This window comes from Aotus nancymaae, unplaced genomic scaffold, assembly GCF_030222135.1.
Source record: "Aotus nancymaae isolate 86718 unplaced genomic scaffold, 86718_ANA_hifiasm-v0.15.2.pri h1tg000007l, whole genome shotgun sequence".
NCBI classification, from domain to species: domain Eukaryota; kingdom Metazoa; phylum Chordata; class Mammalia; order Primates; family Aotidae; genus Aotus; species Aotus nancymaae.
Window position 1 is genome coordinate 18,482,276 of NW_026988418.1, and position 27,707 is coordinate 18,509,982.

Here is a 27,707-nt window from a genome sequence, read left to right on the forward strand (position 1 = left end):
GATTTTATTATGAGCGCAATAGGATTCCGCTAAAGAATTTTTCACCACAGAGGTAATATGATCTAATTTGTTTGAAAAAGAACAGTTTTGTTGCTGAATGAGATAGATTAGAGGAAAAAGTGGAGATATCAAGTAGGCAAATAAATGTTTGGAGCTCAGGCCTAGAGATGAAGGGGGTGTGGGATCAACAGTTCTGAGAAGATCTCTAACTTATCACCAGACTGTGATCACCGTGTGGAAGAGACTTGCATTTCTGAATTCCCTGTTGTGTGTTTGTTTCGAGAGAAAACAGCATATTTGTATGCTGACAGAAGTGATCTAATAGAAAATTCTAGAAAGTAAAGATGCAGGAATAAGAGTGAGATAATTAAAGGGTCAACTTTCTTGAGAAGGTCTGCACTGCACATGTAGAGAGATTCATTTTGAGAGAAGAGAGTATGCTTCCTCTACAATAGAGAGAGGAAAGGGCAAGCTGGAACAGACTCTGGCAGGTGCATGGCATCTGTGGTTGGAGCAGAGAATGCTCATTTGCTAATCTGTACTTTCTCAGTGAAGTTGAGCAGCGAGGAGCAGGCACAGCTGAGGCAGAGTGAAGGAGGAGCCCACTGGGATTAGAGGAGACGGGACACCAGCGACCACAGCAGTGCTTGCTGGAACCCCACACACATGTAGAACTTCCAAGAGCAGGAGAAGCTGAACTGATGAGGATGATCGGAAGTAAAGTATAAACATTCATAGCATTTTTAATTTCTGCCAGAAAAGCAAATGTTTCTTTTCTTAATTTTTTTAATTTCAGGTACACAGGTAGATGTACTATCATAGGTAATATACTACCAGTAGATTTTTGAAAAATAATTTTTTAGTCAGAATCCAAACACAGACAATACTGTGAACTGTGTGGTAACGTGGGATTTTTTATCTCTTTCCACCAGACTCTGAGTCCCTGAGGGAAGAGACTTGCATCTCTGGCCCCCTTGAGCCACAGCAGGGGTTTAGCACCCATGTGCCTCTGAGCACCTGGCAGGCGGTGTGCCTCACAGGTTCTTCCTGTGGTTACTGAATACTTGCCTGAGATAATTTTGCAGTAACCTGAATAATTTCCTCACTGTTTCAGTGAAGAGAGTTTAAAATTGACTTTAATCAGAAAAGTAACTTCAAGTTGAAATAAAAAGGGTTGTAAGAAACTTCAATCTAAATCATTGCAAGAGACACACATTTAATTAAAAGACTCTTAAACACTTACTTTACCAATTCTCGTCCTTCAGAACTAATAAAATATTCAACTAACCACTGACAAGCATCAAAACTTTTTGAAAGCAATGCTTCAATGGTAGCAATCCATTCTTCAGTATCAACCCTTAAAAAAAAAGCAGAGACAGCAATGTTAGGAGCATGACCCCAGCCAATGACCCCATGCAGTGCCACTCTTACTGGTTCTTATCATTTCTATGTCTGTCTGTCTGTCTATCGTGGATAGGATGGAGGGATAAGAGATACTCAATGATGGCCCACTACCACGGCTCAGTGTACTTGGCAAGCCAATGCTTTGCATTCCTTGGCTCCTTGTAGTGTGGCTCACCTTTCCCCACAAACAAAAATGTGTCAAGAAGCTTAGACTTTACCTCCTTCCTTCTGCATCTTCATCAAACAACTCTAATTGGAAAAAAGGTCTGAACTACAGCATTTTGTTTTGTTCAATTTTTTGCTCACAAAATGCCCACTTTCAGAATAGCTTACATTGACATTTTTATACTTTATTGCTAAAATCATTAATATTCTACCTTATGGAGTAAAAAAATACATTCAGGCAGAAAAAAACGTATAATGACTATTCTACCCATGCCCTTGTAACACTTCCCTTATGTCCTCCAATGTCCCAAAATGATCATTGTGTGCAATGACCATATAAGCAAAACGGAAATAGTGTGCAATGTGTAAACAGCATGAGCAAATTTCACAAACAAAAGTGACCAAGTGTCCTTAGTTAATCCTATGCCAGACACTAAAATAATGCACTATTTTTCTTTTTCAATCAAATAATAAAGACGGAGATCACTTAATGTATCTGTGATTATTACACATAAAAATGAAGTTGTCACTCTATTTTTTTTCTTTTCTCAAGAGTTTCTTGATTATAAAATCTGTCCAAAACCCTCTCCATACTTTGAAAAGCTCACTTCGCTAGTGTGAGGGAAAAGACTGGGAACTTCAGTGGTCCTTTAACTCTAACTGGTCTCCTCACCCTGGGTCTCCCCTTACTCTCGGTATAGTCTAAAAATCACTGCTCAATACTCTTAATTCTTCACTTATTTATTCATAGAACTACTTATCCAGAACCTAAAATGTGTAAAACCAATGATGTGATAAACCAATAATGTGATAAAAACCAATAATGAGGCTAGGTGCAGTGGCTTACGCCTGTAATCCCTGTACTTTCGGAGGCTGAGGCAGGCAGATCACCTGAGGTTGGGAGTTTGAGAGCAGCTTGGCCAACACGGTGAAACCCCATCTCTACTAAAAACACACAAAAATTAGCTGGGTGTGGTGGTGCACGCCTGTAATCCCAGCTACTTGGGAGGCTGAGGTAGAAAAATCACTTGATCCTGGGACACAGAGGCTGCAGTGAGCCGAGATTGCGCCACTGCACTCCAGCCTGGGCGATAGAGAGACTCCATCTCAAAAACCAAAAAACCTGATAAAACAATGTTGAATAAGATACAGTAAATATCTGTAAAGTTTCTAAGGCAGAGGTCCCCAACCCCTGGGCCATGGACCACTACTGGTCTGGAACCTGTTAGGAACAGGGCCACACAGCAGGAGGTAAGCAGTGTGTGAGTAAGCATCAGAGCCTGAGCTCCACTTCCTGTCAGATCCCAGGCAGCACTAGATTCTCACAGGAGCACAAACCCTATTGTGAACTGCACATGTGAGGGATCCAGGCTGTGCGTTCCCTATGAGAATCTATCTGTCCCCGCAACCCTCCCTTTTGTGGAAAAATTGTCTTCCATGAAACCAGTCCCTGTTGCTAAAAATCAATATTGGAGACTGTTGTTCTAAGGCATTACTCTGAATATACTTCCCTGTTCAAAAACCATCCATGATCTCCCACTGAACAAAGCCCAAACTCCTTGCTCTGGTACTATGGGCACTCAGTGAGTTCCAAACCCAACATTCACCCTGAGCTGCAGGAGTGTCTCACACGTCCTAGTAAAACACAGTTAGTCACTCATCATTCCCTAGGCAAGTCTTGTCTGTTACTCAGGCTTTTCCCTTCTGCCTAAAATGAAACTTCTGTGTTTCTGTTTTGCCTTTCGAAACCCTCTGAGAACATCAGTGTCTTAAGCCTACTCTAATCTCCTTATCTGGATATGCTTTTGCCCAATTCCAAGATGTACAGAATTTATGTCTTGGTATAAATTCTCTTGTTAAGTATTTTTCTTTTGTTGATCTATTCTTTCCATTAGACTAGAAGTTTCCTAAAGCTGGAGACTATGTCTTAGTCATCTGAATAAAATTAGGTAGCTGCTTTCGCAATAGTTTAAAATTATAAATTCAACTTCAATTGAATTAATGAGTGCCTTCTGTCACAACAAATTATCAAAACATATCACTTCTCACCTGAGTTTCTTCTTTGTCCGTAAATAAGTTTGAAAAAGGAATTGAATAGCAAGCTGTAAGCTCACCTTCGCCATGCAAGGATAATATGGATGCTTTAATTTAGTCTAAAAGAGGGAAACAAGAAAGGGTATTTTTCACAAAAGTTTTATAGATTACACATTGTTATGAACTGAATATGATACACACGCATGATATATGAATATGAATATGATATACACATGATAAAACTAAAAATACTAATAAGAATCTAGCCAGTTCAGTATCAAAAATGCTCCATTTAAATTTTAAAAAAGGTTAAGAAAAGACATCTTCTTCATTTCTTTTATGCAATTCTCTCAAAACAGTTGTTAGACCACAGGATGTTAAGTGATCAAGAGACTAAGAACATTTTTTTCCCGTATTGGCAAATTATAATCATGGTACTGAAGGAAAATAAGTAGTTGAAAGTTAATCTTGAGTCTTATAATATTTGATCACAAATTAGGAATCTCCACAGAGCCCAGTATCCATTGACATGAGCTCATAGTTATAGCTATTCTAAGATACTTTTATAAAATCTAAACAAGGGCACTTTAGAAAGCCAGTATGTGAAAAACTCACATCTCCCTGCCATCTGTATTATACATTCAAAATGCTGCCTGCAATTTTAATATTACCCATTAAGGGCTACATTTACAAGAAAATCTTTTTGCATCTAATCTGAATGCTAACTACTAAGAGTGAGGATAAATCACTGAATGCTTTAGCTAAAAGATATTTAATTGTAATCCCTTCTTATTTCTAACAATCCAACTAGCTACTTACAGCATTCAACGAAGCTAAAGACAAAACAAAACTGAAATAATCACTACTGTACACATCTCTATTCTTCATAAACTTGAGGTTCTCATCTCTCACCATCTACAAAAGAAGATTAATAATTATTTTTATTAAATATTCAATATGTGAAGGATATTTCTAATGATATGTAAAAATGATAGGTAAAAAGCGCTTATAAAAAGTTAATTATAATTTGTAATTCCCCTTTCTCAAGTTTTGAACTTTTAAAAGAGGAGAGAGAAACCTTCCTTTGAAATATAAGATGTTATGAGAACTATTATTCATTAAACCATACCCTTTTGGGAAATTCAGATAAACTGCCACATATGTGAAAGACAAGTGAATTCTAACTTGGTGTTTTGGGTAGAAGGGGACAAACAGAGCGTTCCCAAACACAACCAACTGCATGCTTCCTTTGTGCTAGATGGCTTAATTCTCTTTCTTTCTTAATGAAAGACTCCATATTTTTCTCAAATTCTCTTGTTCTAGGTATTGAGCTTTTGATTAGTGTATAAACACAGTTCTGAATTTAGATCCTTGCCCTGTGACACTGGCACATCACTTCTCCTTTTCAGAACCTGTTCCATCCAAAAAACGAGAATAAAACCAGATACTACACAATAATTTTTTACAAATTAGAGATCTGCTTAAAGCATGTTGCACACAGTAGGTGTTCAAAAAATAATGGCCAATCATTGTCTTATTAGTCCTACTCAAAGGTTATGAACCTTAACTTGTTTCTCTTTCCAGATAAAAGAAGTTGATTTCAGCAACGTGGTTTCTTTACTGCCCACTCCCCACAACTCTGTTTATCTGTGACATCTCACACTCGCACAGCGGGTCAGTGACTGTGCCTACCAGTCCTGAGTGTGTATTCATACTTGTGTTCTTAGCACTCCATGGCTCTAGCGCTATAGCCCCCCCTCTGGTGTGGCATAAAAGGCTCATGAGACAAGTGTGTAAGACGATATAGCACCAGTGGCACGACTAATCCGGCAGGAGTACTTTTGGCCTACTGGACACCTTTTGATGTCCATGTGGATATTCACCCTTAGAATATTTTATATGGTTCTTACCTGGTATATTCGTGCAGGCATTTTCTCCACAAACAGTCCTTTCTTCTCGCCTTTTTTAACCAACTTAGTAAGAATAGACAGCCGGTCATTGTTAGGCCTGTGGGGCCGAGGAGATGACTGAGGTGAAATTTCTGGTGAAGATGGAGCTGACCTAAGAGACAGAATCAGAAAACTTTGTCTAGTATAAAGTGACTATTGTTTTAATAGTTACTAAGACTTGCCAAATTCACATAAACAGGGTATTAGACTTAAACTATTTGATTATTATACATACATTGAAACATAAAACTGTACAATATTTAATACCACAGTATCACATGAATATATACAATTATAATGTGTCAATTAAGAAATTAAAAAATGTAATACCTTCCAATTAGTTGGGAGAACTGACTGACATTACAGAAGATAAAATATTACAGGAAATTAAAAAAAAAATTTTTTTTGAGACAGAGTCTCTTCCTGTTGCCAGCCTGGAGTGCAGTGGTGTGGTATCGGCTCACTGCAACCTCTGCCTCCCGCGTTCAAGTGATTCTCCTGCCTCAGCCTCCCAAGTAACTAGCTGGGACTACAGGCAGGCACCACCACGCCCAGCTAACTTTTTGTATTTTTAGTAGAAATGGGGTTTCACCATGTTAGCCAGGATGGTGTTGATCTCCTGACCTTGTGATCCGCCCACCTCAGTCTCCCAAAGTGCTGGGATTACAGGCGTGAGCCACCACGCCCGGCCCTGCAGGACAAATTTTAACACAAATTTTTTACTTAATTGGCATATGAGATTTAACATTTAATAAGCACATAAATGAATTATTCCTACATATTATTGTGAGATATCTTTCCCAACCATTAAAAAGCAGTGAAATAAATTTATCTTAGAGCCACACACTCAAAATCTTGTAAGAACAAAGTGTTGAACCAAGTTTTCAAGTTTAATAAAACACATATAGTCATATTTCTCACATGAAAAAGTAAACACTTTTCTGATCCAATATATTAAAAGGCAAATTCACTGACAATAGGACCTTTAAAAAAACAACATTCTGATGGTGTTGGCACAGTACTATGCTTTGGACAGAAAGCGTATTCAACAAATGCTGCTAACATTAAAAAAAAAAAAAAAGTCCAGGTGTGGTGACTTATACCTATAACCCCAGCACTTTGTGAGGTCTAGGTGGGAGGATCGCTTGGGCCCAGGAATTCCAGACCAGCCTGGGCAACACTGGGAGACCTCGTACAAAAAACAAACAAACCAAATATCTGGGCCTGATGCCCCTCGCCTGTGGTCCCAGCTATTCGGAAGGCTGAGGTGGAGGGATCACTTCAGCCTTGGAGGTCGAGGCTGCAGTGAGCTATGATCATGCCACTGCACTCCAGCCTGGTTGACAGAGTGAGACCACTCTGTCTCAAAAAAACAAAAAAACACTTTATTCTAGAATGAAATAACTTATGTGCATGTTTCTAAATACATAACAACTTCTTGCCAATAAAATAACCAGGGAGCAATAAGAAAAGGAATTTATTTTCTTTTTGGAATTCTTTTTAGAATTTCTCTCCAGCTTAGCTAATTATCTTTAAAATCCCAAACAGTATATTCTCATAGACCACATCATCACCACAGAAATCACAAAGCAAATTACATGGAAGAGACACTTACAGAGAGAGATCCTCAGCTTCCTGCCGTACAACGCTGACTCGACTTTTCTTTGGTAATACTGGGGAGTTCTGATCAGACACCCTTTGGTAGAAAAGCATATAGGCATTCCAGTATCTTCGGCGTACATCAGTGTATGGGTTTGCTTTATAACAAGACATTAAGAAAGACGTCTGTAAATAAAAGTTTTTCTTGCCTTGACAATCTAAAATAAAGGGCCCATTATTCCAGCAAGTAACTACTCACTAAATTTGTAAAATGCCAAGTAAAATGTGGGTCTCTTTAGAGTACTGCTTAGCATGGAAGTCAGGGTACTTCAGTTCTGGGCCTAAAATTGATCTCTCACTTGGAAGTGATATAGGCGGGGGCAAGAATAAGGGAGCAGTATGGTAATGGAGTAAGAGAAAGAAGGTAAGTATCCTAGGGAGTACTAAACATGAGCAAATAGCAAGTGACATTTTAAAATGTCTGTGGCACAGGATGGGATAACTGGCCTCACTTAACCATTTCTGCAAAGATTGGCCAAATTTAGGTAAAGTCTGACAATATTATATCCAACCTTTAAAGGTTACCACCATAAGATGCATGGCTATAATGGCATGCTATCAAAATCTAATACAGTGACTCCAAAGAGGTAAAAATTTAGAAACACCCCTAGAAGATTTCAAAATCCGGTTTTGGAAATGCTAAGGTCTCAGCCAAATAGCTTTTTATCAAATAGCAAGTTCTGATTGGGTTTCGCTATGTACTTCTCCTTAGATTCTTTTTTTTCCTGGGAGTAGGGGTTGTGGAGGGAAAGACTACTTTGCCATACTGCATAATAAATATGGTTTTAAAAACACAGGTGCTAGAAATGTCTTCTCTAATTAATCATAACTCTATGTAAGTGAAAAGGAACTCTGAAAATGTTAGTGGATAACTACTTCCAAAACTATTTTTAAGGTTCAATTTCTGTATTCATTAGTTTCTCTCTGATGTTCATTTCATCCTTTTAACCTACTCCCAGCTCCCCTACCTATCCCTCAAGGTTGTTGTAAGAAGTTATTTTTAAACATTTTTATAAGCAGCTTGAACATTTTCACTCTAGCTATTAAAGAGCTTGCTTACGGTTCTATAGCTTGAATAGCAGTATTATAAAAATAAAAAATCTGTTCTGTTTTTATATAAAGAATACTATTAATTTTCATAGAAAACTATAAATTAAAAAATAAAACTAATGGGAAATATTCATTTGTAAATACTTACTTTGATCATAAACTTTTGGTCTATATTCTCCTCCAAAGCATTCATACTCCAGGGTCTCATCATTTAGGTCAAATTCTTCTATAACTGTGTCATTAAATTTATACCACTTTCCTTTTCCACACCCTCTAGAGCCCAAGATCAGACAAACATTAGAAGGTTAAAAAAATCAACATCCTCATCCTTAGCATTTATCTCTATGTATTGCCTACAAATAAAACAGGTGATTGCCATTTGAAAATATCTAAGAAATATGTAGCAACAGTTAATTCAATTTCTAAAACAACTTTTCAAATTGAAGGGGTAAACCCAGTTGCACTAAGCTTTAAAACTTCAAAATGAAACACAGTCAAGAACAATGCCAAAGTGTCTCTGCATCACAGCAGTGAGTATGGATGATCATAGAGAGCAGGGGAGGGCAGAAAGTGAGTCAGTGCTGCCTCAGGAAACCCTTACCGCCTGTCCTTAATGAAGGAGTAGTAGTGGCCTGCGTGTGCCTGCCCACTGTGTACGATGACGCCGACAAGTTCGTAGTTTTCTGTGAGGGCAACCTTTTTTCTTGGGGATCCTCCACCTCCCTGATCCATACTTCGCCCATTTTCCCCAACTTCAGAAGAGGAATCCTGGCGAGCCATTCCTGAAACTGTGTAAGGCTCCATGTTTAGCATCCAGGGAAACTGTGTAAAAGCAAAAAGACCATATTAATGTTGATTAGTAACATATACAGCAGTACCCAATTAAGTCAGATCCAAACAAGAGGATGTGTTTTCCTAGTTTAAGCTAGGAACAACTACTTCTCCAATTCAAGTATAAAATCTCAGAACGCTAAGTCTGGGAAAGTCTAAAGCAGCCTCTGATTTGAGCACTAAGGAAGGCATTTTCCTTCACAGCAATCACTAGGATGCCTTCTAGAAATGAGGGCTACTGTTTCCAGATCTGCCTATTCCAGTAGCAGCAGTGGCCCAAGGCAAGGGGCTCTTCATAATGCTGAGACAACAGCCTTACACATAGTAGACGGAACATGAAAACAGAAAAAGGAAAAAAAGAAGTGAGTGAGAAAATGAATGGTTGTGAAACATTTCAGGAAGAAAAAAAGTTACCCTTATTTGTTCATCATATTTAATGGAGCGTCCACTTTCCCAGTCAAATCCAAATCTCATTAGGTGAATTACCAAGACGCTAGGTAAAGATTTAATGCAGGTTCTTTTCACTGTTATTCTCTAAAAAAAAAGCAAAAAAGCAAAAATGAATGATCTCCATGGAGAAAATAAAACAGCATAGTAATTAACGCAAAGGCCTTTTGGACCCATGTGAAAACAAGTAATGACACAATGTAATGGAAATAACAATAGGAGCTTAATACTGATTTTACATAAAGACACACTATGTGAATAACAAATTAATTTTGTTTTTTAAAAAGGGCAAATATAATACCTTTTCTTTACACTTTTCACAGTAGTACGCATTACTTCCCTCTAGAACTTCTCCTCTGACAAATTGGTCCAAAGAAATTTCCAAACTCTGACAAGAAGTCACTCCTAGATTGAGAGCCATGAAAGCTTCTTCACGCTCATACCTGATTAGGAAATAACAGAAAACCCATAATCAACAATAGGATTTAAAAGTCTTCAATTATCATAATACCTAAGCTGGAACACAGAACTACATTTTTAATCTGTGAGTCCCTCAATATTTTAAAAGTCCATTACTAAGTTAAAATGCCACTTTGTGACAATTCAGAATTGCTTAAAATTATGAATTTCAATGAATATTTTCTTAAGGTCACAAAGAAATTTTGGAAGTAGAAACCAAAGAAATTTAAGTCATTAAATACTTATAGATCTATTGAGAAAGAGAGTGAGTTCTAAGTCTCTTAACAAATGCAAAATTTACAACACACTAGACAAATCACTTCAAAAGGATGATCATTTCTCCTGTGTCAGTGATATCTTCACTCACCTGTGAGGACAGTCTTTACAGATCTTCTGATCAGAGTAGATGCCCTGAAATGTATTCTTAAAAATTTGGTCTCTTCCCATTTTCTGTTGGAATGAAAAGTTATAATTTAAAGTGATGCCTCCAGAACTTATGAGTATATAAAATTTTATTAACACACTGTAATTTAAGCACCAAAATAAAATGAGTCATTATTGTAGTGTCAGCTTGGCCGCACTGTCAGAGTGATGCAGATGATAAAGGGAGGGGAGGGGTGGGGGGAAGAGGAGGAGGGGGGATGGGTCAGGCAGAGCTGATAACAAGAGAGCGTTCTCCAGGGTGATTCTGAATCCTTCTCCCTGTGCCACAAGAACCAAGTTAGGGGCAACTCTCAGCACTCTTATCTTTTCTTTTTTCTTGTGGATAGAATGCCATCAGTTTGCAAGTTACTTTAAAAAAAGAAAGGAAGAACTGTGCCTACTGATGAGAGGCCAATGCTGGCAGTGACTGCGGGATCTGAGAAGGCAATACCATTTAGGAAGTCCGCCACATGGCTTACGGGTAGAGGTAGAGAGCTTTGGGTTTCAACAGTACCACAAGTAACTTTTTAATCTGGCTCCTTCGCCCCTTTGCCAGAGCACTCTCTGCTCTGCACAAGGCCATCAGCTCACTGGTGACTGCAGCAATCTTCTGAGGCCAGATTATTTCAGTGGATATACAGTAAGAATACATAGGTAGGAATGGTTATTATTATGTAGTAGAGATTAAGAGTTATATACTTTATTGAGTGTTAGATGAATTAAGAAAATATACAATTCTAGGCCAGGCACAGTAGCTCATGCCTGTAATCCCAGCACTTTGGGAGGCCAAGGCTGATGAATCACTGGAGGCCATGAGTTTAAGACCAGCCTGGCCAACATGGCAAAATCCAATCTCTACCAAAAAATACAAAAATTAGCTGGGCATGGTGGTGCACACCTGTGATCCCAGCTACTCGAGAGGCTGAGGTGCAAAAATCTCTTGTTCCCAGGAGGTAGAGGTTGTAGTGAGCTGAGATTGTGCCACTGCACTCCACTCTGGGTAACAGAGCGAGACTGTCTCCAAAAAAAAAAAGGAGAAAATATACAATTCTATTGATCTGTTTTATATTTTGATGTTTAAACGCAGAATATATTATAGTTCTTATGTTAAAGATAATTTCTGATTTGTCAGTTTCGTAGTAACCCCAAATTCGAAGACACTATTCTCATATTATAATTAGAGTTTGAGGGAAAGTAAAACTTTCATTACCTTGAGATATTCATCCATCTGATCAATGAGACTAGTAAAGAATTCATATGCATCCTGCTGTTCTCTCACATAAAGTTCTTTATTCCACATCTTGAAAATCTATATACAAAAATTAAATGTTTTTAAAGGAAAAGTAGCAATTTCTGAATGTGGTAGAAAGGGAACATGAAAGAGCATGTAAATGCTTCTAAAAACTAGGTTCACTATTAGGATGTGGACATTTCTAGTGAAGTAAGCCTAGCTTGTATTCAGCCATCCACCCTTTTTCCTAGTCCCCTTACAATCATGACAAGTCTCTGAAATCAGAAGTGGGTACTGGGTAAGATCTAGGCCATGGAATAGAGAGTTTCTCTCTTAGAAACTAATCAACCTGGGGAAAAACACAAGGTGATCTTCCAAAATGTGAACCACAGTAAAGCAATGTTTAAAAACAGTATTCTTTATTTAAAGACATTAGTAAACTTGGCACAGGGTCAGCGGAATGATTTGAACAAATATTTCAAAGAGCTAAAATAGGAATCATGAAAAATATTCAAAACAGTTAAGATGTGCAAATCTCTAGGAATTATGAATGACAACTATTCTCAATATTTTAATCATTTGAAACTAAGTACCAATTTCAACAACGGTACACCAAATCCTTTTACGGTTTCTTGGCAAGGAGATTACTAAAATTAATAAAATCAAGAAACCATTATCATTAGAGAAAGAATGTAACCCAACTCCAAATATTTAACATCTTTAAATCTAAAGAGTTACTGGGTGAAATACCTTCCAAAAGTTCTCAGGTACATAATACTGCAGCTTGCTTTCCATTAAATGCCCAAAGAGAGACTGCACTTGATAAAACACGCTATCATCTGGATTGTCTGTGTCATCATCTACCGAAAGTAATGACTGCAAAGAAAAGAAACGCATCAAGCTAGAAATATTTAAACTGCTTCACAGGAAACTGACATATGTACACGTTAGTATCCACATTACTTTTTTAGAATGTTATGTATGTTTAGACATGGCTATAATGTGCAGATATTTAGCTTCAATAATTCCTAGCTGGTGTAAATAAACAAATCATGTCCTTAAGCTCTGATTATTAAAAAAAAATGGTCTAATAATACCAGGATCTCTACAGGAAATAAGTGTAGCCCAACATACACACGGAATACTCTCAAAACCACTGACTGCCATATCATAAGCTACTACCATATTATTGTAAAGTGCTCATGACAGACTCTCTCTATATATATTTTTAATTACAATTATTTTTATTAAACCACTAAAATAAAATTGTATAGTATGTGGATAAGTTCCATACACCTTCAGTGTATGTATATTACTTGTGAAGTATTGACTATGTACCAGGCATTGTGCCAAATATTTTTGTTTCATCTTCACTCTTTAATACAACATTATGAAGTGGTGTATATTCTTATTACTCTTTTAGTGGAATACTCAAAAGAAGCATTAAAAAATTAAAACAAACAAACAAAAACATGTCCAAGATTAAAGAGAAAGCAAGCCTATTATGTCTTAGTGTAGCCAATAAAGCGATAAAGAATAAAATTTGCTAAACTTTCTGAAACTGTTTAATCTTCTCGGAATTTTTTTTTTTTTTAATTGCATTTTAGGTTTTGGGGTACATGTGAAAAACATGTATTTCTAATATACTAAAACTGTCAGTAACTTTATGGAATAGAATTTAAAAACAACTCTGGAGTTCGAAAATCACATTAGGTCATGTCCATCTGTAATACAGGCAGCTTATTACAACAGCAGACTTATAAGAATGTGTAATTATATACAACGTGTCTCTACGCATTTCAGAAGCTACTGAAGAATCGGAAGTTATGTCTAGTTTTAGCAAACCCCAAAAGCAATAAAACAACTATGAAACAATTTTCAAGTAATGCACATATTATCTATCATACCAAACAGGATAGAAAAAGGAAATCACCTCAGGGAGCCCAGGTTGCATATACAGCTGCTGGAAGACTGCATTCATATAACAAGTTGCACCACCATTCCTCAGCCCCACAAACCCTGAACTGGACCTGCTATCCACCGGGGGAAGGTACTGGGTAAGAGAGGAATAGAAACAATGGAGGAGAATGAACATCTCTGCCAGACACATTTACACTATAGCTATGTGGAAGATGCATTCACAGATTTACCCATCCAGCATGCTATGAAAGCTATGCTAGCAAAACCTATGTTCATGAAGTACTTCTGCAGATGCTGATACTATTATCAAATACGGCTAACTCAATGTTGCTTTTTCATTCATAAAGTACCTGGCAGACAGGTGTGTATTTGTTTATCTATTTATATAGTATCATTCAACAAATATTTATTAAGTACCTACTATATGCCAGGCACTGTGCATGGGATATAAGAGAGAACAGAAATGTGCACGGTCCCTGATCTCAAGGTGCTTACAGTCTATTAGGGTTAAGAGGCATAATCAAACAAATGTACTAATACACATTCACAAATTGAGGTAGTACTCTAAAAAAAAAGGGTTGTGAGTCTAAGAAGTGATTACCATGAAGGATTCTGACCAATCTGGATGGTAAAGGAAGGCTCATAGTGTAACTCTTTTAGAGAAGGTAACATTCTTCTATTAAACTTCTTTCAGTAAACATACAATTAAACAGGTGACTATCCTACCATTTTACTTACAGGTGTTTTGAAATAATGTAGCCCACAGTACGGAGCTTTTCTGGTTAGAAATGATCCAGAAAAAGCAAAGTGGATAAAGTTCAACATGGAATTTCTCCAAGTGGAAAAGGATACTGTAATTTTACACTTTGAAATGCGATTCCAGTAAGATCTTGGTTCTCAAGTATCTGCATCCATGTAATAACCAACTAGCAGACAAAAATGAATAGGTCTTCTAGACCTCAAGGAATTGCTAAATATTACTTACTCTTCATTAACATCAGACATATACTTAAAGCAGGATTATTTCTAAGACCTAATTAACACTGAAATTTATTTGTAGTCCAAAGCACAGATTAAAAAAAAACCTGGTTTATAACAGTGCTAAAAATATACATTTTTATCTAACACAGATACTGCCTTCACTATGCTGATGTAATCCCTGATGTAAGGAAAAAAATACAAAAAGTTCATTTAAATCTGATTAAATAAATGCATATAAAGTAACACATAACATAAAATAAGCATTATAAACCATTTTGATCAATCAAAACCATTTCCAACTTATGAGGGCCCACATTTCTAAGTCTTTGCAAGCGCTATTCCCTCTATTTAGGACACCTGTCCCCACTTTCCGACCTAACCTCTATGTTCTATAATACTTAACTCAGGCATCCAAAGGCTAAGTCTGACTTTCTGTGACGTTAGAGAACATAAAAGGCAGCTTTGAAAGCATCCTCCCACTTCTGGTCTGGTATTCCAGAGGACCTGCAATGTACTTCCCTCTCACAGATCCCAACATACACTAAGCTGTTTCATGGCTCCACAGCTTTGTACATACTCTTCTCATTACTGGAATGGATTGACCTTCCCACCTTGCTTCACCTGGCTCACTAGCTTTTATGGCCCTATCTTAAGTTTCATCTCCTCTAAGAAGCCCTCTGAGATAACACCAGCTGGTGGTGAGGTACCTGTCTGTGTTAGTAGAGCATTCAGGATATACCTGTACCTTATATTGTAACACATTATATTGAAATTATCTGCTTACGAGCCTGTCTCTTCCACTATACACTGACCTTCTTGAGGGCTAGGATCATATTTTCATTTCTGAGCTCCCAAAGCCTAATATGTCCTTAGCACATACTAAACTCAATAAATCTTGGTTGAATTTAACTGAACATAGGCTGTACTGTGATAGAGTCAATGTTTACTTGACTTGTATCTCTAGGGTCTGGCCTATGCCAAGCATAAAGTTACTCAAAAAAATAGGTCAGAATGCTAGTTTTTACTATCTACCAACCAACTTGAAAATGCCTCTCCCTCTTTAATTAAAAGGATACCATTTCATAATATACTTAGTATATTAGAGTAATACTATAGCTTATACTTGATTTGACTATGTGAACACAGTAAGCAAAATAATAATATTGACTTTCTTTGTGGTCAGCAGAATGCAGATACAGTCTTAAAACTGTATGTTTAAGAGATCATTCTGAAAAAACTAAGTTCATTAAGGTCTAGAAAACCTACATCAAACTCCTTGGTAAGAGCAGGGTCAGGTTGGTGATGCATAGAAAGCAGTTCTTTTATAATAATTTGAAGATTTGAAGGTGAACTATCAGCCAACATTACAAGAACTTCGTAGGCTGCCAATCGGCTATTCGCTGTACTACACCTAGAAACAAAAGACACAGTCATTGTCAACAATGAGTCATCTGCTTAAATTACTTATTAAACTAAATCAACAGTTGAAAGTAGAAGAGCTCCAATTCCTCAAACATACTTAAGACAGGTCTAACCCCAGACATCTAGTAATCTACAGGTCATGAATACAGGAGGAATTAATAACCTATTTTCTTGGTCTGATGATAAAGTAGCAAAATTCTTTCGCTTATGACCAGAGTAGTCTTATCTAAGGACTGGATCAGCAAGAATGGAGGAGAAAGAGTCAGGAGAACTCTGCAATAAAGATGACATGGGAATAACTGTCTTTCAATTAAAATAGGTAAATAGAAAGATTTTTATCGCCTAAAATCTGAAGATATAACTGGCAGAAAAAGAAAGCTATAAAAACCAGAATAGCCATAAACATCTTACATGCCTGAACTGTCTATGAAAAAATGGAGACAGAAATACTGTTTGCTAAATCAATTCATTTAAAGTGACACAAAAGATAACTAGCAAACATTCTGCATGAAATCAAAGGTTTTCTACACTGCCTGCCTTGTAGCAGAAATCACTTTGGTGATGGACAATACCTCACTGTACCCAATACTAACCTTGCATTACTGAGGGATCACTGGTTAGGAAGGATACACAGAAAAGAGGATAGCTAACCTCTGAATGAAATACTTAATGGAGAGCAGGAGGCGTTTAAGGGGGGTTGTGAGGCTTTTGGATCAGCACCACACCAGGCACTGAATACAATGGACACGAAGCTGGCACTGTCCTTTGCTTCTTGTCTGGACTTCAGGGTTGCAAAGGACAGTAAGAAAAGGATAGGGAGGTGCCATCTACACAGGCTAAACATTAAAAGTTGTTTTGTTACTGTGATACAAAACAGCATTACTTCTGAAAACAGTTTCTGTGTACTTTATATCTCTTTCTTCCTTGCAGGTTTTGGTGGGAAAAGACTGGGAGTTATTGTGACAAATCAACACCATTCAGTACAACAGGGAGGGATGAAACAAATGTTTCCTTTTCTAGTCAAGGCACCGTATATATGTTTTTTTAAAAAAACACTCCTTCCTCCTTCATTTACGGAGGAACTACATTTATTAATAATAAAACTGCTAAAGATACATATCTTTTGTGTTTACTGAAAATTAAAACATTCACTTGTTTCTGCTGCTGTAATAAAATACTCCCATGGACCTCACGCCAAATCTTCCAAAACAAGGCGGGGTTAGCAATGAGGCTGGGAGGCACAGCCTGAGGAACACCCCAAGAGTTCTATTGAAGGGTTTTGCTTTTTTTCTTACCTAAAACAGATTTTGCTAATGAGGCAACTCTAGGTAGAGAAATATTTATACATAAGACACCTCTTAGGATTCCTCAAAATACTGCTTATTATGCCTTGCCCATTTCAATAACCATGGAAATTATACAGGAATCCTTTTCACTATAAATAGCAAATCCTCAGTTTCTTCAGGATTACTCAATTAGCTCCGGTTTTCACGAGAAAGGAACAAAGTCAGTTAGATTTAGAGCAAACGAGATAGCAGCTTGTAGCTCTGCCTCTTCTTCCTATCTCCAAGAGTATAAATACCACTCAAGTAGGATCAACATTACAAAGAGATCTTTCAAATTTGTACCCATAAAACACAAAAATTGATTCCAAAATTACTACTGTAATAAACCACAAGCAGTTGCAGTTAACAGAACACAGTCAGCACTCAGCAAACAACAAGGCTCACGCACTACAGCACCTATCATTTTCTCCTGAGAAACCCTCAAGATTTTACTCAGAGCCTATTTACTTTACTTTGGATATAATTCTTATAACTGGCCACATTTTAATTTGTTCTTCCATTCTGATGGTAACAATGGTACCAGCACACTTGCTCTGTGCTTACTATGCCAGGCAGGCTTTATGCTAAGCCCGTTCACATGCATTTCTTCATTTAGTGGATAACATAGGCTACACAGACTCACAGATGAAAGACAAACTCCAAGTTAACAGAATTTTTTTGGACTAAAGTTTCGAATTAGAATTTTTACCAAAACTGAACACAACGTGCATTTTCCATACTTTGGATGAAAGTCCTGTTGACTGATGGCGGCACTGCCAGCTGGAGAATGACTATTTAAAATAATTCTAGAAGCTCGGAAAAGGAAGTCATCTAACAATGGTTTAATGAGTGATGAACCTGAAATAGAGCATAATATTCATGTTGAAGATGAACACATATTTTAATTCAAAGATCCTATCTTGCACTTTCTTATCAGAGCAGCAAAGGCACCCAAGGCCACCCAACAGCAGGGCATTTAGTTTAATTTAATATTTTTCTTTTGAGCACTTACTACATGGCAAAGCCTGTGGGGTAGAGAGTTAGGGATGGGTAGAAGGAACAGGGGACAGAATACAAAGATAGGCAGGTAAGGGTGTGTTCCTTTATGAGTTTACAATACAGTGAAAGGAGTCAGGCTTTCACTTTAGAAACACAAGTGCCAAGAACACCACAAGGCAGAATGATTTGAGTGAATAGTTCTTACTCTGGGCATAGGGGGGGTCCACATAAGGGTTTCTGAAACTTTTAAAATCTTGCCTCTTTAGTTTAAAATGATATACCTTTCTCTCTGTAGTTAAGAATCACTCTTTTCTATGTATCCCCAGTAGCCAAGAATATTTTGTAGAACTTGGTTTGTGTTATAAAAGAGATGGATAATTATTCATTTGTCTTCTGAATACAATTTGTATTATAACAATCTTTTACAAATTACAGGTGTAACCCAGGAGAACCTCATATGTACCCTACCGCTGGAGGGCAGGGGTGCTTAGGGGCTACCTCCCCAGATGAGACTCACCCTTAAAAGAAGACACACAGTAAATTATATATTATAAAGTACACAATAGCAAAAAGAGAAAAACCTACTTGAATTATAATTCTTACTTGGTATTAAGAAGTTATGTGATCCAGCTGTTTTGAATACTATAAAATTCTCTATGTGGTTTAATGACAGATGTAAAACACACCTTAAGTTTGTTAGCCACTAAAATTACAATTTCCCACTGTGTGAAGGGTCAATTTTCCACGAAACACTTGGCATCTATCTTATTTTCCCAATTACACACAACACTGGCAATAACCAAGCACTGAAGAATCTGCCATGTGATAAGATGAAGCAATAATTACCAAGCATTTCCTTTTCTGCCCCACAGAGTGAAAGAAGGGTCTTGATGAGGCGTAAGTGCCCTGCCAGTAAGATGTTGTCCGCTTCACTGGTCTCACATTCAGCTGTGCGATTAGGTTCAAAGTTATCCAGCCAAGTAATCTCATCTTCAAGCATGGTAGCTGGGCTGATCCTTAACTGCTCCATTTCTGAAGCTAAGAAGGAAAAAAAATCCATTACAAAGAAAGCAGGATTTCCCTTTATGGAGTTAAAGTCCTGAATTAAACAAAGCAAAGTCAAGTCCCAATCTTCCACTTCACAGATCTTAAAAAAACTGTCATCAAGACTGGATGTGGTGGTTCACAACTGTAATCCCAGGCCGAGGGAGGCTGAGGCGGACAGATCATGAGGTCAGGAGTTCAAGATCAGCCCGGCCAGAATGGTGAAATCCTGTCTCTACTAAAAATACAAAAATTAGCCAGGCATGGTGGCATATGCCTGCAGTCCCAGGTATTCGGGGAGCTGAGGCAGAAGAATCACTTGAACCTGGGAGGCGGAGGCCGCACTGAGTAGAGATTGTGCCACTGCACTCCATCCTGGATGACAGAGCAAGATGCTGTCTTAAAAAACAATCAAACAAGCAAACAAAAAACACACACACAAAAAACTGTCATTAACAAATAGTAGGGAACAGCTGCTGCCCACAGGGAATGAAGGCGCCCTCACTCATACACCACTTATTGGTTGCCTCCTCTGTGCAGGTCACTGTGCTATATGCTGAGGCTCTAAGATGAGGGAGACAAATTCTTGCTCCTGATTTGGTGGGGGTTAGTAGAAGCCCAGGAACAAAATCTTCTAGAGAAAGAAGGAGTAGAAGGATTTGAGGAGAATCAACACTCCTGCAGTGTGATCTAAGCCAAGGGAGGGCTGAGTTCTGCAAAGGAGAATGAAGTGAGAAGTACAGCTGCCAGAGTCCAGGTTTCTAAACAATGAGCCAAACTCCTGTGAACTACTCTGTTCTTTTGTATTATGTGTTTCACTTGCCCTTAAAACAGGACTTAAAGCATAATTTCATATTGGAAGTTGAGACTGGGGAGGAGACGAAGGGTAATTTTGCTCTACTTCCACTGCACTGTAGTGAGAAGCAAGCAGGGTCTCCATAAGGGGAAGTGAAGAAAGACCCTTTAGGGTCAGTCGGAGCTGGACTGGCACCAGATACAAACCCTATTTCTACCACTTACTGTGTGACCTTGTTTCCTTATTTATGCAATGGGGCCAGCACCTACACTGCAGAGTGCTGTGTATGAAGTGCTAGTGTAGGCACTGACTTATGGAAAACACTCAGGAATTGGCAAATACTGTTTGTTTCAAGACATGTTACCTGAGAATTAATTCCCCTCACCTCCCAAGATCCTAACAAGAGATCCTGGGTCCCTCATTCATCACTCAACAGTACAAGGAAGGAAGGTCTATATTAACAACTCATTCATTCATTTGAAAGTTGCATGTGTGTAGCCAACTCATGATTCCTTTCCTTGCTGCAGAGCAGAAAGCAAAGCCTGGATGGCTGCTGGTCAGCTGTCCCTGGGAGCCTGGGTGGAAATCAGTGTTATGTTAGACTGTTAGATGGATATACAGTCCACCCACTTCACTAGATCCAACAGATCTTCTCTCTGAATCAAGACATACACTCAGACTGTATTAGCTCCCTCTCCACAAAACCAGTTCCACTGCATTGCTCAGAGCAGTGCATCCTGTTTTTTTATCTGGAGACTCCATCAGTCTGTCACCCAGGCTGGAGTGCAGTGGTGCGATCTCAGCTCACTGTAACCTTCCCCTCCTGGGTTCAAGCGATTCTCCTGCTTCAGCCTCCCAAGCAGCTAGGATTACAGGCATGTGGCACCACACCCAACTAATTTTTGTATTTTTAGTTGAGACAGGGTCTCGCCATGTTGGCCAGGCTGGTCTCAAACTCCTGACTTCAAGTGATCTGCCTGCCTCGGCCTTCCAAAGTGCTGACATTACAGGCATGAGCACCCATCCACCTCCTGTTTTTGACAGACATTTATGAAACTGATGAAGGCATCTGCCACCACAGAAATGTTGAGGATTATTCGTCACTATTTTTATGTGTCCATTACGTGATGGCCTTTGTATGAAATTTCTTTTAGGCTTAGGTGCTGGGAAAGAGATTTGCTTCTTTTGAGAAACTATTCTATTTCTTCTTACAGGGTGTTGAGAACAACTAACCATATGCTGTTTCTTTTTTACCTCTGGCCTTCAGAAACCTCACAAATTAATTCTGAGGGTTTTTTTTTTTTTCCTCCTGGCCTTGACATTCTTTACCAATTGCTGTTTTTGTTGATCCTGATTTTTATTTTATTAATTTCCTGTAAGCTGAAGCAAATTCTTTGTGAAGAGTAGAGAATAAACAAACTCTTGATCTGAACTAAAATTTACAGAGTATTCCAACATACATTTGCATTATTTAAAGGTAAGTACAGATGATTAAAATCTTAGCACACTAACAAGAGAATTTCTAACGGTGATACTTTACAACTAACACTAATGAACTGACTTCTAACACCATCAACGTATCACAATAAAGATTCCCTCTTTCTTTCAACAATCAACCTTCAAAATTATAACAGACTACACTAGTGAGAAAGACCCTTCATAATAATTTCGTATCAGTGTAATTAAAATACGAACCTTTGACAATTTTAAAAATCAACAAATCTCAATTCATTAATGACTGGTTATATAACAGAAGACACTGGTACATAGGTTTATATGTTATTCTCAAGAAAAAAAGGTCAACTTCAAACAATAATTGTAATTTTATTTACACTTGAGATATATAAATCGTATTAAAAATGTCTGTGTGACTTTCTCTTCTTTTCTCCCCAGCCCCTCTCCCTTACATATTAGTCATTTACTTACTTGTCAGATCATCTAGTAATTGGCATCTCAAATCAAAATACTCCATACACTGAGATAACAGTCTAAAAAACAGAAAGGTTTCAGTTACTAATAAGAGGCTAATTAGAAAATAAAAAGTATTTTCCTTATAAGAACAAGTTAATAAAACAACTAAGATAATTTTCCTCAGCATAACTATCTTCATATTAATTTAAATTCTATATTTTAACAAGAAGCATACTGATTTTACTAATGCAGATATGATAATAGAAATAACAGTGTAATTTATCACATCTTAAAATAATATATGCACTGATTGCATACATAATACACTCATTATATTCATTCATTTAAATTTCAACCAGTCTCTACCAAGCACCTACAAATGCCTGGAACTGTTTTGGGAGATCAGTGAACTTAAAAAGGTAGACAAACAACAAATTAGAAATATACACATCTGTCAAGTGGTAATAAGCACTGAGAAGAAAAATAGAGCAGAGAAAGACACAGGGAAACTATTTTAGAGAAGATGATCAAATAAGCTTTTTCTGCAATTATAGTAGTCAGCAGCAAAGGTTTTAGAATCAGACAGACACTGGTTTTAATCCTAGCTCCCCTACTTATAGCAGCTGGGTGTCCCATGGACAACTATTTCACCTTTAACTTTGTTTTCTAACTTCTAAAATGCTCATTATAGTATTGGAAATAAAAAACACATGCATATACACAAACATACAGAAAAGGCTCAAGCACAAACTAATGATGAGAATATATAATGAACCAAGAATTATGGTTATAAAAAATGAAGACAATAAAACTGCTGAACTCATTAGGCCAGTCTGAGGATTAAAAGAAAAAAAAAACATACATAAACAGTTTAGTATGTTATGTAGCATATAGTTGGCCTATGGTAATTGCTATTATCATCACCAGACAATTTTTTTCCTGGTATTTAGCATGCAACTATCATCATCATACTATTGAGGGAAAATATGTACCAAACTTGGGCATTAAAAAAAGCTGTGAGACATAATTTTTAAAATTATGCAAACATATAAAGATTCAATTTGATGTGAAATTAAATAGCTCTACTTTCAGCATATTTTAAAGAGATTCTTTAAGAGTATATGTTAAAAATCTCATCTATTGCTTTCTGCCTCTTTCTTAAAACTTACAGTACCTTAATATTAAATCAAAACTTAAATCTTAACATGTAGTTATATTAAGTAAACTGACTTACAACAAGTATTAGCACAATAGCTTTAACTTCTTAAAAAATGGCTTACACATTTATACTGAAGAATCATTGGTTCACCTGTTTAGAAAAATTTTAACTAGGAAAAGTTGGAATTCTAAAGTAAAAAGTATACAAGGACAAAAGAAGAAATTTTGACAGTTTTAAATTCAGATGTCTACTGGGGGAAGCCACTCTCTGAAATATGATTTTAATATCACTAAAGAATTATTTTTTATTACCAGAAACATACAGCTAATGTCTAATTCAGCTTAAATCTTGATGGTAAACATAATTTTTAAGTTTTGGGTAAATTTTTAACATTTCTAAGTCATTCACAATGACCTTATCTCTGAAACCAAAATCTTGACTTTTCTTAGACATTTGGAGTGTTAAAAGAGAAGCTTAAATGTTTCAAAATAATATTTATGTAGAAGCCTGGATATGGGGGCCAGAAATCTCTGTATATTGGAAAGTGCATGATAATATAATATAAGTGTTAATATTCACATTTAATCCTGTAATAAAGACTTGCAGACAACAGATAAAATTATAACTGTATTTGAGAAATTCTGTAGATTATACATATTATATATAGAGAACAGAGATATTAAAAAAGTCAAGAATGGATCAAAGAAACCAGAAGGGAAATTAGAAAATATATTAAGACAAATGAAAACAAAAATATAACTTGCCAAAAATTATGGGAAATATCAAAAGAAGTGTTATGAAATGGAAATTTATAGCTATAAATGCTTACATTTATTTTGTTAATCTTTTCAAAAACCCAGCTCCTGCATCCGTTGATTTTTTTAAGGGTTTTTCATGTCTCTGTCTCCTTCAGTTCTGCTCTGACCTTAGTTACTATTTCTTGTCTTCTGCTAGCTTTTGAATTTGTTTGCTCTTGCTTCTCTAGTTCTTTTAATTGTGATGTTAAGGTGCTGATTTTAGATTTTTCCTGCTTTCTCCTGTGGGCATTTAGTGCTATAAATTTCCCTCTAAACACTGCTTTAGCTGTGTCCCAGAGATTCTGGTACGTTGTGTCTTTGTTCTCATTGGTTTCAAATAACATTTATTTCTGCGTTAATTTCGTCATTTACTCAGTAGTCATTCAGGAGCAGGTTGTTCAGTTTCCACGTAGTTGTATAGTTTTGAGCAAGTTTCTTAATCATGAGCTCTAATTTGACTGCACTGTGGTCTGAGAGACTGTTTGCTATGATTTCCATTCTTATGCATTTGCTGAGGAGTGTTTCACTTCCAGTTATGTGGTCAATTTTAGAATAAGTGTGATGTGGTGCTAAGAAAAATGTATATTCTGTTGATTTGGGGTGGAGAGTTCTGTAGACGTCTATTAGGTCCACTTGGTCCAGCGATGAGTTCAAGTCCTGAATATCCTTGTTAATTTTGTCTCATTGATCTGACTGTCTAACATTGACAGTGGGGTGTTAAAGTCTCCCACAATTATTGTGTGGGAGTGTAAGTCTATTTGTAGGTCTCTAAGAACTTGCTTTATGAATCTGAGTGCTCCTGTATTGGGTGCATATATATTTAGGATAGTTAGCTCTTTTTGTTGCATTGATCCCTTTACCATTATGTAATGCCCTTGTCTTTTTTTGATCTTTGTTGGTTTAAAGTCTGTTTTATCAGAGACTAGGATTGCAACCCCTGCTTCTCTTTGCTTTCCATTTGTTTGATAAATATTCCTAGACCACTAGCCAGACTAATAACGAAAAAAAAGAAGAATCAAATAGACACAATAAAAAATGATAAAGGGGTTACCACCACTGGTCCTACAGAAATACAAACTACCAGCAGAGAATACTATAAACACCTCTACATGAATAAACTAGAAAATCTAGAAGAAATGGATAAATTCCTGAATGCATACACCTTCCCAAGGATAAACCAGTAAGAAGCTGAATCTCTGAATAGACCAATAACAAGTTCTGAAATTGAGGCAGTAATTAATAGCCTACCAACCAATAAAAGTCCAGGACCAGACAGATTCACAACTGAATTCTACCAGACGTACAAAGAGGAGCTGGTACCGTTCCTTCTGTAACTATTCCAAACAACAGAAAAAGAGGGACTCCTTCCTAACTCATTTTATGAGTTCAGCATCATCCTGATACCAAAACCCGGCAAAGACACACCTAAAAAAGGAAAATTTCCGGCTAATATCCCGATGAACACTGATGTGAAAATCCTTAATAAAATACTGGCAAATCCAGCAGCATATCAAAAAGCTTATCCACCATGATCAAGTTGGCTTCATCCCTGGGATGTAAGGCTGGTTCAACATACACAAATCAATAAATGTAATACATCACATAAAACAGAACCAATGACAAAAACCACATGATTATTGCAACAGATGCAGAAAAGGCCTTTGATAAAATTCAACACCCCTTCATGCTAAAAACTCAATAAACTAGATATTGATGGAATGTATCTCAAAATAATAAGAGCTATTTATGACAGACCCACAGCCAATATCATACTGAATGGGCAAAAGTTGGAATCATTCCCTTTGAAAACTGGTACAAGACAAGGATGCCCTCTCTCACCATTCCTATTCAACATAGTATTGGAAGTTATTGCAGCACTATTCACAAGAGCAAAGACCTGGAACCAACCCAAATGGCCATCAATGATAGACTGGATAAAGAAAATGTGGCACATATACACCATGGTATACTATGCAGCCATAAAAGAGGATGAGTTCATGTTCTTTGCATGGACATGGACGAAGTGGGAAATCATCATTCTCAGCCAACTAACAAAGGAACAGAAAACCAAACACCACATGTTCTCACTCATGAGTAGTTCAATAGTAAGAACACGTGGACACAGGGAGGGAAACACCACACTCCGGGGCCTGTCAGGGGGTAGGGGATTAGGGGAGAGATAGCATTAGGAGAAATACCTAATGTAGATGACGAGTTGATGGCTGCAGCCAAGAAAAATACCCAATTGACAACCTAACTTTACACCTAAGGAACTAGAAAAAGAAGAACAAACCAAACTTAAAGCTAGCAGAAGGAAAGAAATGACAAAGATTAGAGTGGAAACAAATAAAATAGAGAAGAGCAAAACAATACCAAAAAGAAAAAAAAATCCGATGAAACCAAAAGTTGGCTCTTTGGAAAGATGAACAAAACCGACAAATCTTTAGCTGAACTAAGACAAAAAAGGGAGAAGGATGAAATTACTAAACTCAGAAACGAAAGTGGGTATGTAACTATCAATTTTACAGAAATAAAAAGGATATAAGAGACTACTGAAAGCAACTGTATGCCAACAAGTTAAATAACTTACATGAAGCGGACAAACTTCTAGAAACACAAAATCTACCAAGACTGAATCAGGAAGAAACAGAAAAGGTAAATAAACCTATTCAGCAAGGAGATTCAGCAAGGAGACTGAATCGGTAATCAAAAACCTCCCAACATAGGAAAGCCCTGGACCAGATGGCTTCACTGGTGAATTCTACCAAACATTTAAAGAATTAACACCAATTCTTCTCAAGCTCTTTCAAAAAACTGAAGTGGAGGTAACACTTCCTAATTCATTCTTTGACACCATTATTACCCTGATACAAAAGCCAGAAAAAGATACCACAAGAAAACTACAGACCAGTATCTCTTATGAATGCTAATGAAAAATCCTCAACAAAATACTATCAAACCAAAGCAGTGCATTTAAAGGATTACACCCCATGAACAAATGGGATTGACTCCTGGAATTCAAGTGTGGTCCAATGTATGAAAATCAATGTAACACCACATTAAGGGAAAGAAGGAAAAACACCCACGTGATCATCTCAATCAAAGCAGAAAAAGCATTTGATAAAATTTAACTCACTTTCATGATAAAAACACGTAAACTACAAACAGAAGGAAACTACTGCAACATAATAAAGCCAGATATGAAAACCCACAGCTAACATACTCAATGCTGAATGACTGAAAGCTTTTATCCTAAGGGCAGGAACAAAGATGCCCACTTTTACCACTTCTATCCAACATAGTGTTGAAGGTTTCAGCCAGAACAAGTAGGCAAGAAAAAGAAATGAAAGGCATCCAAATTGAAAAGAGAGAAGTAAAATTATCTGTTAGCAAACGACATATTATGCATGGAAAGTCCTAAAGTTTCTGCAAAAGAAACTGTTAGAAGTAATAAATAAATTCAGCAAAGTTGCAGGATACAAAATCAACACAAAAATCAGTTGTGTTTCTTAACACTAACAATGAACAAAGTGAAAAGGAAATCAACAATTCCACTTAAAATAGCATCAAAAAGAATACTTAGGAACCAACTTAGTCAAGGAAATGAAACACTTGTACAGTGAAAACTGCAAACATTGTGAAAAAAATTAAAGACGACATAATGAAAAGACATCTTGTGTTCAAGGATTGAAACAAAATCT

At 37.0% G+C, this 27,707-nt stretch overlaps 1 protein-coding gene across 2 annotated transcripts in view; it reads right to left on the reverse strand.

Annotated features, from left to right (window-relative positions):
- The window catches only part of USP24 (ubiquitin specific peptidase 24), a 162,684-nt gene that overhangs the window by 23,910 nt on the left and 111,067 nt on the right, over positions 1 to 27,707 (reverse strand). For both annotated transcript variants that reach the window (XM_012442560.3, XM_012442559.3), the window contains exons 39-55: positions 22,066 to 22,127; positions 19,146 to 19,337; positions 18,041 to 18,158; positions 15,820 to 15,964; positions 13,586 to 13,705; positions 12,403 to 12,528; positions 11,632 to 11,730; positions 10,366 to 10,448; positions 9,841 to 9,982; positions 9,507 to 9,626; positions 8,863 to 9,083; positions 8,410 to 8,534; positions 7,168 to 7,309; positions 5,514 to 5,664; positions 4,423 to 4,518; positions 3,619 to 3,722; positions 1,244 to 1,357 (exon numbers count right to left, since the gene is read on the reverse strand). In XM_012442560.3, coding sequence (XP_012297983.3) covers positions 1,244 to 1,357; positions 3,619 to 3,722; positions 4,423 to 4,518; positions 5,514 to 5,664; positions 7,168 to 7,309; positions 8,410 to 8,534; positions 8,863 to 9,083; positions 9,507 to 9,626; positions 9,841 to 9,982; positions 10,366 to 10,448; positions 11,632 to 11,730; positions 12,403 to 12,528; positions 13,586 to 13,705; positions 15,820 to 15,964; positions 18,041 to 18,158; positions 19,146 to 19,337; positions 22,066 to 22,127 — 2,160 coding nt within the window. The remainder of the gene's footprint in view (positions 1 to 1,243; positions 1,358 to 3,618; positions 3,723 to 4,422; positions 4,519 to 5,513; positions 5,665 to 7,167; positions 7,310 to 8,409; positions 8,535 to 8,862; positions 9,084 to 9,506; positions 9,627 to 9,840; positions 9,983 to 10,365; positions 10,449 to 11,631; positions 11,731 to 12,402; positions 12,529 to 13,585; positions 13,706 to 15,819; positions 15,965 to 18,040; positions 18,159 to 19,145; positions 19,338 to 22,065; positions 22,128 to 27,707) is intronic.